The sequence below is a fragment of the Corythoichthys intestinalis genome, chromosome 15 (assembly GCF_030265065.1).
Source record: "Corythoichthys intestinalis isolate RoL2023-P3 chromosome 15, ASM3026506v1, whole genome shotgun sequence".
NCBI classification, from domain to species: domain Eukaryota; kingdom Metazoa; phylum Chordata; class Actinopteri; order Syngnathiformes; family Syngnathidae; genus Corythoichthys; species Corythoichthys intestinalis.
This window is the reverse complement of record NC_080409.1, coordinates 21,111,912-21,126,687: the sequence shown is the minus strand read 5'-3', so window position 1 is coordinate 21,126,687 and position 14,776 is coordinate 21,111,912. Positions and strand designations below refer to the sequence as shown.

Sequence of the window (14,776 nt, the reverse complement as noted above, 5' to 3'; positions counted from 1 at the left end):
TGGCGCTTTGGTCTCATACGAGAAATATATTTAACAAACTTTTCCAGCGTTATTTCGTTGTGCAAATGCATTTATAATGATCATAAAAATATGTAGGCTATTTAAACATTGAGAAACTTGCGTTTTTTTTCTGCCAACTCGAGGAGATTAAAATAAATGTCAAATCCACTAGCTGCCTGTTAGAACAGGCACACAAATAGAAAAGATATAAATGTTTATTGAATATCCATCTTACAGTCTTGTTTAACTGGGAGAATTCGTTACAAAAGACAGTCTTCACTTTGTTATCGTTATGCAGCGGCATCGTCACAAACGTCATCACACAAAATGCAACCACGCATTGCATACCCGCATTTCCTCCTTCTCCTGAGTAATCACAAATAAAACACTAAAATTTAGGGTTTTTTTTCAGGCTCGTGCCTACAAATAAAACGTAAAATTTCGGGGGGTTTTGGCCTCGGCCAAGTAAGTCAAGTTAACTGATCGGGCTCGGGCCGCGTCGGGCTTTAATAACCGCAGGCCGGTCGGGTCGGGCTGGATTTTTTAGGCCCGATCTAACTTCTAGCGTCATTTAATGTTATCATACCGTACACCTATTCAGCCTGTTGTTCTCTATTGTATTTTAAATTGCCTTTCAAGATGACATGTCTGTTCTTGGTGCTGGATTCTATCAAATAAATTTCCCCCCAAAAATGCGACTTATACTCCGGTGCGACTAATATCAGTTTTTTTCCTTTTCATTGCGCATTTTTTGGCTGGTGCCACTTATCCTCAGGTGGGACGTATAGTCCGAAAAATACGGTACTTGTTCTGTATATCCTGGCATTCAAGGTTGCTGTTTATTGACATTACAGTAGGATAAAACATGCATTACAGTAGTGTGTTGAACAGGATAATAAGAAAATAAGTATATTAAGTGTTTTGACTAAGTGTTTTGATTAAGTGACTTGACAGAATGAGAGAGGGACTTTTTACTTTCACTTTGTACAGCTGTGGCGGACAGTCGGCATGTTGTGTTGCACAAGTTCTGAAATAAATGATTAAAAACCTGACGAAGCTGGCAATTTTTTGGCAATCTTGACACAATAATAAATGTTACCTTAACTTATAAAGACTGAGGTCGGAGGAGAACCGTCGAGATCGTAGACATTCCACAGCCATATTGTCAAGCCAGTTCACGGACACGTGCACCACGCTCATATTATTCTATCATTTCCATCTTCATTTCAATGGTAAGCCACACCTTTTTCCTTTTTTCACCACCTGCACTAACATTCTTGGAACCCATGTTGATTTTTCTCACAAGAAAATCTGCTGTGCGTCCGCCTTGACGGAAAACAAAGAAACTGCGGCACTGTCATAAATCATCGTATTTCGAGCATGTCGTCTGATGTAGAAACAAATCGCGAGTCAAATTTTACGTCGGATGTCGAAAAGATCGTGTGTCGAAGCGATCGTTGAGGTACCACTGTGTATATATATATATATATATATATATATATATATATATATATATATTTTTTTTTTTTTTTCAATTTGGCACTCTGCTCTTTTGTTCCTCCAGTTAATCATGAAAAATCACTGTTTAAACTTGACAGTTTAATTTCTCATAAATTGCAAAAAAAAAAAAAATAAAAAGATCTTTCAATATGATTTCTTACTTATCATCCTGAGGGTTTTCTTCCCCCTCACTGAGATCCTCATCATCCACCAAATGGCCAAAAGGCTCTGAGGAGATCGACACCATGTTGGACAGGATGAGGCGGCTGTCACTGCTGGCCGTCAGCACCAGCTGGTCATGGCTATGGTTGTAACGGACACTCCACACCCTAAGACCAAGCACAAGTGTGCAAAAAAGAACAAAACATACAGTATGAGGAAAAAGCCCAATTATGTGCTACAATGCATGGAAAAATGATTAGGACAGCAGGTCATAATCCAAGGTCTATAATTAATAGACAGATGCCTTTCCATATTCACTTTAAACTATTGTGTGAATTGTTGGCAAAAGGTTAAGAGACCTGGAAACTGTTGAATAGAAAAGATCTATTTGGAGTAGGTAGCGCTAATGGTTTACTTAGGATGCTTTTACACCTGAGGTCCATTTGCCTTTTTTCCCCGATTCAGAGGCTACATCGATGTACAACGTTAACAGAAAATCAGTTATGGCCTTGCTATACCCCGTGCTCCCCTGATCTGCTACTTTTACAAAACCCGTAGAAACGCAGAAACCTTTTCCTGCTTGTGCACCAAACCTAAAAGACAATGCATAAGGAATGCTAGTATACACATATGTACAAACACACATACAGCAAATGTGGAGAGATATTTACACATTCACAGGTGAGTTAGTATAGAAAAAAAAGATAAAAGATGTGGTAGAGCACAATAGACACACACTCGCATGCTAATACAGGCTTATCACCGATCAGAAGTAGATGAAATCTGCAGTAATTTCGCTAGGGATAGGTTTACCAAGTTTATCTTCCTCATGAGAAGATGTGTCTTCTTTGTGTGTGTGTTTTTTGCCTTAATAAGGCAGCAGTTGTGTGCTGCAGGAGAAGCCTGGTATAGTTCCAGATATGCACACACATTTTTCAATCTTACCCAGGAGAGGGTCTCTCTCTCTTTCACTCCCTCTCATGCACACTGCTGCAGTACACTATGTTCAGCTCTTGGCACTGCCTGCAGCTTCACAGAGCAGAGGAGAGCTGGAGCAGAACTGAGGCGCATTGGGCCGAGAGTGGTTAAACCCTTACTGTCAAAAGGAGTAACTGCCTATTTAAAATGTAATTAGCGTATAACTACATTTTATTGCACCAGAAGTACTTAGGGCATTCAATTATTTAGGAGATAAAGCCATTAATAAAATCAAACACCAATCAACAGTGGCGCAGAGGAGTTTTCATCGTCTTCAGCATAGTTCTGTCTTTTCCAGAAAAAAAAAAGCAACAACAAAAAAAGGAAAAAAAAAATCAACAATAAATCACAGCATTGTGTGCCTTTTTGCTCTGTTGAAATTTTTATCAAAATATATATTATTCATACTATCAACCTAATGCTCTGTAACAATAATCATTGCCCACTATTTCAGTGTCAATGCCGTGGTGCTCTGTTTTCACCTTTGAATTTGAAAATCAGGAGAGCTCCCCTAGTTTGAAGTGATGGAATTGGAAATGATAGTGGAAGAGGCAAGTAAACATAGGTGAGATATCGCTCGGATAAATTTGGGCAAGCTAGCAACTGCAAAAAAGCTGCTTTATGTTTTGTTAAAAAAAAATAAAAAAATCTTCTTAAAAGCAAAAAGTTATTTTTTTCCCATCAAAACTAATGACATTCAATTCTGTATTGCTCGAGAGCAAATGTCCAGAACTGGTCTGATTTGTATACAAGCTACATACTGGTATACTGGTTTGATGTGTATACAAGTAAGCATCTTTCTTACCTGTATACACGCAGCCGTGGGTTATGAGATTTTTTCACTATTCGGTTGAATGCAAAAGAGTCTGAAAACCTTTGACCAAGGGTGTACTTATGCGTGATCTACTACAATATTAAATATTCAAAGTATTACAAAAAAAAAAAGGAACTTGAGTTGTACGTTAATCAGTAATTTGTAAAGTAGAAGTCAGAAGATATGTCATTTATTTGACTTGGCGCTGAAACGATTAATTAACTGGAGTAATTCGATTAGAAAAAAGTTCGAATCAAATTTAGCTCCTTCAAAGATTCGTTTAATTAGAGTGCCGTTTTAATGGTTTGTATGGAAGTGGCATTTAGTTTTATTGATTCGGGTGGATATACTTCCCTCCAGTGGCTCCAGTGAATATGACATAACTCATCTAACATGGCTGAATCCAGCTGCTCCCTGTTAAAACCAACATATAGTAAGTTTTTGTTCTAGCTAATATGTTTGTTTATGTATTTGTTATTTAGTTTAGATGTATATTTTGAAATTTCTTTGTGAGAACATGTGTTTCAACGATTTGTTAATAGCCGTGTAAAAAAATAACGTTAGCATTTTATAGCATTTAAGCTAGCGCAATTTTGCTGTTTAATTTGGCCAATTTTTAAAAAAAAATTTTTTATATACTTTTTGTACCTTTTGAGGCTAAGCTCAGGCATTTTTTTTAATGAAAGTGCAATTCTGCAAAGTTTGAAGAAACACTCAGGAATTTTATTTTGAATTCGCATTTAATGCTTTTTTGAAAGTGCAATCTCAGTAAGCCATTTACATCTTGTAAAATTTATTCTGCAAGGCATTACATTATTGTAATCCGATTACTGGATCATTCGAACTAAGTAGACTGTAGATTAACTGATGACTTAAATAATTAATAGCTGCAGCCCTAATTTGACTACATACCAACTTTTTGATGGAACATTCAGCTAAAAAACATGTTAGGAATGTTAGGGCCACTTATACTGTAAGTAATACTTAAAAAGGTACCTAGTATTTTTTTTTAAATCATGCTCATAAATTGGAAAGACCTATTTTGTCCCAATGGGACTAATTCAACAAAATGAGATCACAAAATGTGCTCCAAATGACATTAAACAGCGACTTTACCTGATTACGTTGGCTTTTCAGAGCTTAATACTTGGAAAGTCCATCAAAATTGTTAGGCATGCAAAACGGGAGGTTGAGGAAAAAGTGTGTGAGTCACTATGACTCTCAGGGCAACACTGACCATTACACAGTTCAAGGACAAAACCTTTTAAAACACATTCCCGCGCACACCAACCCATACACACAGACAGGCGGACACACACTACCCACCAATGTGAGTGCTCCTCCAGTGTTTTGATGGGCTCCTGGACATTGCGGACATCCCAGAATTTGACCTTGCAGTCGTCTCCGCAGCTAGCCAAATAATACTGCCTGTTTGGGTTGAAGTCAAGGTCACGTACCAGCTGGCCATGAGCGTTCTCGATACAGTAAATCTGACTGTTGAGGAGAGAGAAAAGACAAACTCAAGAAATACGTACGTTTTTAACTCATTTGCTCCCAAAAACATATAAATACGTTCTATTTTTAATTGTTTCAGTGTCCCAAAGACGTATTTATACGTCTTTTACGTTTTTTTTTTTTTTTTTACAACAGACATCTCTGGGTTCTGATTCAATTTAGCTCCAAAGCACAAAGCTGAAAATCCATTTTACAGCAATAAAACTGGCCACTGGAGGGCAGGAGCGCATTTGGTACAACCCGCAACCCGATTCAACGGCAACGAACGGCCGGGCCGCATGGCCAGGGCGCTGGCGGAAGACAACTGAATGGCATCCAGGATGCCAGGCGGCGGACAACCGAGCAGAACAACCTAGAGGACGCCCGGGATGCCAGGCGCTGGACGACCGAGCAGAATGACCGGGACCGCCAGTGCAGCGGACGATGCCATTGAGAAAAATCCATCTTTATGAGACACGCGGCAATGAGGGAAAGGTTTACCCGGCTGTCGCGGCCAGCGTCATCTCTCAGTTAGTTATGTGTAAATAAATTACTTATTACTTTATAGTTACTTTGCTATCAAAAGCTCTATTTGTCTTGTTGTTTATGTTATTTTGTAAAAGGAAAACATTATTCAGATGTTTGGGATGTAACTAAAGCAAAAAATAGCTGCGTTAAAGTCAAAGTTATGTTTAAAATGTATGCTTTCACAAAAAGCTCAAGTTCTCTGTTTTTTCATCAGAAATGGGAAAATTGCTTAAACTAAGCTATTTTCTAATGCTGATTTCTAAAGAATGGAAAAAGATATCAACTTACTTTTTTTTCCTGCTGAAAGAAGAGAGTCTAATCTTTCTTTTGGTGGGTTCCATGTTTATATATAGCAATAGAACAGAATTTTCTGTGGGCCATGCAAAATCAGTCAAAATCCAGTAAAAGGGCCTGGAGCGAAGGGGGTTGCACCAGTGAAAATGGCTGGGAGTGAATGAGTTAAAATATGGGAGAAGTTTGCGTAAGATGATAGTTGAGAAACATCACGATAACATAGGTAAGTGTGAAGAAGAACTAAGAAAATGAGTGGGGAAAAAGAGGAAATGTAACAGCTTTGCAAGAACAATAGCGCGAGAGTGATGGAAAGAATGATTCACATGGTCCAGACATTACCAAGTGTGCGTCTGTCAGCCAAGGCCAAGCTCAATAAAGAAGCTGACACCACGTGCTGGTTTATTATAAAGGCAACTGCACAACTTTGAGTTCAAGCTAGTCTGAGGTTGATATAATGACATGACAGTAGAACAGGGACGCTCTGTACTGTATCTACTTCCATCTTTTTGTCCAAATGCACAATCCACTTATTTTCTGCTACTGTGCACGCAAATCAGTCTAAAATGTCACAGTGGGAATGTTTTGCTTTTCAAGCTATTTTTGAATCAGCTTACTATTTGAAACTGTTATGTTCTTAATTAGATCATTGATGAATAGATAAAATAACTATCAAAAATATTTAATGACTCTGTACTGCAAATAATAAGGGAGGACTCTGGCATTCTTTGTACACAAGTTTTATAATAATTCCCTAACCCTAGCTGGTGCACTAATGAATGAATGCATGAGTGAATGAATGAATGAATGACCCCTAAAATATTTGTGGAATATCAAAAGTGGAATATCCCTGCCATAAACAATGTATAGTATTAATATTAAGAGTGTGACAATATCTCGATACAGTGATATATCGCGATATTTTGCAACCCGAATGGTTATCGATATGCTCCCGCCAAGTATCGATACTTTTCTTTGACATATTTGCCATACAAAGGAGTATGGATGCTGTAAACTGCTCAATGTTTGTTGAGCAATTCCTTGGCAGTCCACTAGGGGCGCTCAATAGTGGCGGTGAACGTAAAGTGCGCACAAGTCGTCTAGAGAAGAAGAGAGGAAGCTCCAAGTGGGTAGAAAAAAATAAAAAAGCGTCATGAGAATGGTGGAGGAAAAAGTGAGAAAAATATTGCTACAAATCACACATGTGATCACACTTTAGATTTTACACCAACAAGAAAGGAAGTAAGGTGAACAAGGACTTTGCTGTATGCAAGAATTGTCTGACAAAAATAAGGTTCACTGGCAGCTGGTGACGAAGTGGACACCGGATTTCTTCACTGCTTCGCTTTTATCACTTGAGGTAAGAAAGTTTTGCAATGTAATTGATTTTTTAATTTACATGTATTATTTTGGATTACATTTGGTGTTGAATGATATAAAATAAACCAGGACCCTAAACTGGGTGAAAATGAATATCGAACAAGCCTACATGAATTTACTGATTTATTTGATATTATTTGAGAACCACTTTCCATCTAGTTTACTACATAAAATGTTATTACTGTCATTTTGATACAATAAGCTATAAAAATGGTTTGAATAGCTTCCAAGATATATAAGGTGATGTGCGTGATGTATGTATTAAAAATAGGTAATTATTGCATTTCTATACATTCAATTAATATTTTTTTAATTCACTCAATACTTCCAACACAAAAAAAGATCAGGATTTCAACTCAAAAGCTATTAAGTAGTATTTTTTGTTTTATTTTGTTGTTTTTAAGGTGAGGAAGAATGTGACTGACTGAGTCCGACATCTTAAATGCTGAAGCAGATGGTGGAGGTGCTCAAACCAATGCTTTTGGCAGCAAAAGTCATATACGAAGAAAAGACCCACCAATTTTATCATTTCCCCACTCAAAGCTCAACTGCTGACTACACCTACAGCACTGTTGATTTTTTTTTTTTTTTCAAGATTTAAAACGTTAAAGAAATTAAGGGTGCCATTCATCATGATCTCGCCAAGAGATCATGATGAATGTTTCCTCTATATGTGCAAGTACACAATTTGCAATAAATTTATATTTTACAGCAATGTTGCACAGAAAAGGCGTCACTGTTTAATAAATGACTTAAACAGTATTTTTTCGATTTTGAAACATATTTTTTTTTTCGTTCCAACAGTTGTATCGTAGAATATCATGTATCACATTTCTGACCAATATATCGATAATCACTGTATCATTATATCGTGAGATAATCGTTATGGTGAGCCTTGTATCGCAAATTGCATCGTATCATGAGGTGCCCTGGGGTTCTCACTAGGGATGTCCCGATCCAGGTTTTTGCACTTCCGATCCGATACCGATATTGTTTTGCACTTCCGATCCGATACCAATACTGGCCGATACTGATACCGGCCTATCTGAGCATGTATTAAAGTTTAAAGTTATTTAGCCTCCTTACTTAGTTGTCAGACTCATATTGAAAAGGGTTTTAGTACTCTTGATAACAACGAGCCAGCTGAATTAGGTGAGTTTGAATAACACACAATGGTTGGTAACAAGAAACTGACCTGTTTATTCAGTGACAAACACAAAAGATTATAAACAACAAACTGAAATGGCATAGTCAGTCAGTAAAACGTGCAAATAATATTGTAAACTGTCAGTGGAAAATCCCACAAATCCCCCAAGCTATTAAATGCTTTTAATGTTTCGTGCATTAGTTACAAAAATTGTATAAAAAGCCTCTCCGGTTTAAATAAACGACTATTTCAGTTTCAAGTTAACCTTTAAATCAGTAAATAAACTACTCAAGTCCCCATTCTGTATCATCAATCAGATTCAATTAATTTAATTTTGCGAATCAACTGTTAAAGTTGTTAAAATTGCTCCCGTTATTCCATAATTTCCCTTCTGTCTACTTTTGAAGTCTCCTGCTTTAAGATGGCAGCTGTTTACTAACACACCTAGTTTTCAATGCATGTGTTGCTAACGCTGTCGAGTCTGTCATTGTGCATCTAGTTCTACATACATATGATATCTATTAGACAAGCATGATGTTTACTCTCGGGACGCAATGCGGTCCATTTCTCATTGCGTCCCGAAGACCCCGCTGTGAATTAGTTCCGCTTTACTTGACATATTTCAATAATCGGAATTTGGATGTTTGTGAATCGTTCAAGGATGTAATGACGTCTGGGCATGTTGTACCGTGGTTCTAATGCTGCGTTCCAGAAAAGTGGGATGTCGGACTTTTCCGACCTCCGACTAGGAAAATATCATTGGAACACTACTCGAACTCGGAGGTCCAAGTCGCAAAGTCGGAGAAAAAATAACTACCCCGACTTCCAAGTTGTTTCAATCTGACGTCACTGGACAAAATGGCGCTCATGAAAACGAATGATAACACAATAATGAAGTAAATCAAGTTTATTTGAGACGCCATGTATTTTTTTCCTCATACAGTGAATTATCTTTGTTGTGCTATGTTTTTATATTGACGATCAGCAAAGGATGTAACTAAAAAAAGGCAGTTTACAGTGTGGGCTATAACGCAGTCGTCGTTTTTCCTCTACTATTTGATCGCCTATAGGAAGGCAGGTTCACTGGAGGTCAAAATGTCTTTGGATGGCCAAAATAAAAAACACCTCGTCGCGATCAGCCATCTTTGTTGTTTACATTTGCTTCGAACGCTTTGAGGTCGGAACTGGTACCATCCGAGTGGGATAAATCAGACTTCCCACTTCTCTGGAATGCAACATAATGTGTTGGATGGTGCGTCTTTACTCATGAGAGATAATGGCTCGTCATCCAGAATGAATTCTTGATTCTTCTTCTTACAATGAATTCTTGCAATGACTCTTGTAATTCCCTGGGCTCTGGGACTGTCGAGTGCCAGTTTGTCACGCATAGCAAAAGTTTCTGCCAGTGTTAGTTGCATAGGACCTTTCTTTTTGTCTTCGGTTTTCTTAACATACTCCTTATATTGTTTGTAATGGTATGTCGCTAAATGCTTGATTAGGGTGGTTGTATTAAAACTTCTTACAGCTTTACCACCACGCTTGACTTTGTGGCATATGTTGCACTCTGCCTCTTCATCTTTGTCGTCCTTTAAGGTGAAATGATCCCACACAGCTGACATTTTTACCGATAAAGTCTCTCGGTAAATTGGGAGACGGTAATGTAGTGTGTTGAAGGTGTGCCGTAAAATGCGGACCACATTTTAAGGAAACCGAAGCAAAAACTGGAATGGATTACGTATATCGGTGCGCTGGAAAACATGGATCGGAAGTCTGGATCGGAATTTTTCCGTGTCGGCCGATCCGATACTGATGCGCATTTTTTTTGCCCATATCGGCATCCGATCCGACATCTCTAGTTCTCACTCCTAATTAATATTATATAACGTTCGTAGAGCATGACATCAGGCAATTTCAATAATAAATCGCTGATAGGATCTAACCAACTATTGTCAAAGGATTTCGCATTTTACTTTATAATAATACCTTACGGTCAGTCTTGGTTAAAGGTTACTGTTCACTTTCACTTAGTCTCTCTTCTAGTGTGTAGCTCTCTATGTTTTGGACATAGATGCTTTTACTTTATTTGTAGGTTGTTTCAAATGTTCAGCACACATCAATTACTTTCTCTGCAGTATTTGAAATAGCCAAATAGTTTAATTAAACGGTTGATGCTCACCACAACTATACGTCTTCCTTACATTCAGCATGGATGAATGAAACAAACAACCCACCACAACAGAAAAACGAACTTTATATCTTCAAAACCATTTTCTCTCCAGCCTCGCCCAATAAAGCTAAGCTCGGCTGGGTTATGTTCAGCAGAGTGGAAAGCCTCAAGTGTTATGGCCCAGCTGGATGCCAACAGCAGATAGCAAGCTAGCTCGTCACCCCTCTGATCACGTTAGGCAATTAACATGCTAATTAAAAATCTCATTAAAATAAGGGAGGTATAAGAGAATGACCCGGGGCAAACTGCTGGGCTTCAATTAGGTCAAGACAGCTAGAAGCTTTTGTGTGAATGTGCATGGAACCCGACAAAATGTCAGATAACAAGTAGAGGGTAAAGCGAATATACATTATGCAAACCATGGACCATGCAGCACACGTGCATAAATCAAGCATACACATGACGATTCCTTGCCATAAGCCCAGCTTTGTCATTTAGGTTTTAAAGATGTAAGACATGTGATTTTAAAACATGTGTTCTAATTCTTAGAACTTGTACATAATATGCTGAATATTCACTGTATTCAAATCAATGCACGGAGTATTTGATTTGCAATTTATCCTTTGTTCAATGCACTGAAAAAATGCAGCTTTATCAGTGGAACAAAAGAAAGCATTTGAACGCTTGGAAGCATAGCTTTGAGTGACACACAAACCAGATTAATTACAATGTGGAATCCTTAAATCGCTATAATCGCTTCTTTCTGTTTTAATGGTAATTTAAAATTAAAAAAAAAAAAAAAGTAAACTTGACCCATTATATTTAACACAAATATGAAGGAAATAAGAGAACTCATCAGTATGCTGAAATGAAAATTATCAAGAGAACCTCAATGGATAACAGAACTTAATTGGATTTTGATATAGAACAATACTGTATAGATAGAGAAGAAATAACAACAATCATTAAATAAACAGGGGAATAATAATTTTTACAGCAATAGATACCTGACTCGCTCAAAAAGAGCTCTTTTTCTGCTGGGTAAACCTGGATATTGTTTTTAAAGGGAAGTCATTGCTTTCATGTTGTGTCTTACTGTTTCATGTGTTCAATAAAGGCTTTTCTGTCAAATCACTGCCGTGTTCTTCTGAGGATAAATGTTCAGAGAGACTATTACGCTATAATGTCATGCCTAAACGGAGGTGCCGACAGGTGTGAGGGTAAATCTGCTGAGCATTATTTAAAAAAATATATATATATCCTTATGCGTGTTTGGAATTGTTTCGGAAGGTAATCTTGAAGGAAAGTGCCTGTGAAAATACTGTGTTGTGTTTTACCATATTTTAAGATGGCAACTGTCATTCAGTCTTATAGTTAAACCCTTTTATTTTTTTAATTATTATGTATTTTTTTCTTTTTTTTTTTCATAAAGGCATTTTTCAAGCAAATGTCAAACATTAAAGACTTGTCATATGTACATAGGCATTCACTCCATTTTTAACAAGTAATGCAACTATCAATAAAATAACTATCTCACATTGGTCACTAAGGAAATTGTAATGTACTGGAATGGTAAATCTAGCAAAAACCACACCATTTAGTGAATGAGTTTGCCACATTAGCAGCCACGCCCACTCAATTTGACACGAATTCTACAAATCAGGTGTGTTTTATATTTGAAGTGACTTGAAACTTCTGTTTTACTTTAAGTAACAATTTCATGTTTAATTTTAAAGCCGAAGAGCATGATTTATTCAAGGGTTCTCTCTCCTGTGTAAAAGCTGTGACCCGGGGCTCAAGGGTGGCTAGTGTTTAACCCGTTCCAGCGTGGAATGGGACGTGCCTGCCATGTGAAAAGGAAATGGAGCAGGAAATTGGGTTAGTTTCGCCTTTTCCCTCTCCGGTGTCACTAAGCAATCCCCACTACACACATATGAACACAAAGCAACACGCTCACACATCCACTCCCTAGGCTCCAGCTAATAGTGGAGAGACCTGGGACTTTTTTGTATGTGTGCGAGTGTGTGTTTGTATGAGTGTGGGGGATTATAGTTGTGTTCTGCCTAAGCCACCAAACACACTCAATCTACTGTCATTCACCCAGCAAGGCTGAGTATGTGTGATGGGGGTTGATGGGGGAACAGGGGACCTATTACACACACTGTTAGGCACTAGCAGATAAAAAAATAAATAAAACTGGGGAAACACACTCAAAAATACTGTTGTGTGTAAATGCAGAAAATACAAAAATAGAGCAGCAAACACGCAGTACTTTTTCCATCAAATCAGAGAACATTACACTGGCATTCATTATTTATTTAGAAACGCTTACCTCAAGGACCTAAATTAGGGGTCTTCAACCTTTTTTTCTTCTGAGAGCTACTTTGAAAAACGAAAAGGGCCAGGAGCTAGTCACTTTTGGAGCATTCATTTTCATATCTAATTTAACACAAACCAGAAAATTATCAAAATGTCAGCATCAACAATACAAATTTGGTATAAAACCAGAAATAATTTTAATAAATAATCCATTCATCCTTTTATCAAACAAATAATAAATAAGTAAAATAAATTTTTCTCTCATGACACAAAAATGAAAACGAGAATACTAAAAAAAAAATGGGTTAAATAATATATATATTGTTGCCATTTTTAATCTTTTTTTTAAGCTATAAAAACAAAACTGCATATGCTTGTATTGCCAGAGCTATCAACATGTTGGAATCAAAATACATCAAACTATAGTTTAAAAATTTTCAAAACTCTGCACTATGAACATAATACATTTTCCATTTGCTGTTGACATGTCGCGCCCACCATGTTTGCTGCTGGCCACGAGCACAACACCACTGTTTGACAAATGATTGACAAATAATCATTTAGTATAAGAATTTGGGGTTGGGGTACATTTAAAAATTTAGGTAGATCTGTTTACCCTTTGGAGAGCAATGTGGAAATGTGATGTGAGTGACCGGCCGCTAACGAGCGACGTCTGACCTAAATGACAGTGACCTATGTACAGTAACTATCTCCCACAGAATGTATCTATTGTTTACGATGGAAATTGTAAAGTACTGTATCAACAAATCTAGCAAACACGCACATACAACTTTCACAAGTCAACTTTTAAGTCTCCCTTTGTCTGTCCAAAGGACATGACAGTTCTCACAATGTGACTGGATAAACAAAATTTTGGAAAAATACCGGGTACACACAACCTTCTACTGACTTAGTCTAGCCGATAAATCTCTCTGCTAAGGGAATCGACTGGATAGTCACACAGACACACACACACAGCCTCTGTTTCTATGACAACTGCTGTGTGAAAGGATGGGGAGAAGGAAAAGAAATATCGAACGAGGAGAGCAATCATTTCGTTGCTGTTCAAAATTAAAGCCTTGCTTCAAGATTGGGCTGACAGACAACGATAAGATGGTGGCAGGTTTGGACGCAGTTTCATCAGATGGTGGGGAATAATTATGAAGAAAGATAAACAGGTGTGAAAACAGCTAGAGTTATAGAATAATCCATTGGTTTTTGAGAAATAATCAATAACCCAATCAAATCTGAAAGGATTGTTGGTGTCATACGGGATAAGAATCTAACTCCCCGAGAGGAAACAAAAGGCAATTGATAAAGTAGTATGATTAAACATCCTCTTTTCCATCCTTATTTTGAAAACATTTGTGTTCTCTGTTTTTAAAGTTCTTATTCGGGTATTTACTATACCGCGAAATTCAATTTACCATACCTCAGAATTCAATTCACCAATGGCAGATGCGCTGGCTCACCAGTGTCCCAAACATGTCCATTCATTCATTCATTCATTCATCTCCTGCACGGCTTATCCTCAAGAAGGTTGTGGGGCTGTTGGAATCTATCTCATCTAATGATGGGGAGTAGGCGGGGTACAACCTGACCTGGTTGCTAGCCGCTTGCCGAGCACACGTAGACCATCAGCTATTCACACTCACAACCACACCTATGCTGAATTTAGAGTGTTTAATCAGCCTACCATGTATGACTCCCAAACAAAAAAACAGCTCACAATATTGAATGCAGCACACAGGCAGGTCCTAGGTGATCAAAACGGTAACGGTGCTCTAATAAATTACCAATCAACCTTTGGGGGCAGAATAGACCAATAAGAAAGGTCACTACAAACAGTCGCTCCCAACAATGCATTGTGGTGCTCGGGATGTAACGTTTTAAGTTCCTGTTCAATGCTAATGATTTCTTCTGTTACTTATGTAGTTGTTTCATTATTTCCTAGTTATGCTTTTTAGTTTGTCGTTGACGCTGTGACTATGCATGA

At 37.7% G+C, this 14,776-nt stretch overlaps 1 protein-coding gene across 2 annotated transcripts in view; it reads right to left on the bottom strand.

Annotated features, from left to right (window-relative positions):
* eipr1 (EARP complex and GARP complex interacting protein 1) overlaps nt 1-14,776 on the bottom strand; it is a 64,312-nt gene that overhangs the window by 6,435 nt on the left and 43,101 nt on the right. For both annotated transcript variants that reach the window (XM_057858796.1, XM_057858795.1), the window contains 2 exons: nt 4,781-4,948; nt 1,662-1,829 (listed from right to left, as the gene is read on the bottom strand). In XM_057858796.1, the coding sequence (XP_057714779.1) occupies nt 1,662-1,829; nt 4,781-4,948 (336 nt within the window). The remainder of the gene's footprint in view (nt 1-1,661; nt 1,830-4,780; nt 4,949-14,776) is intronic.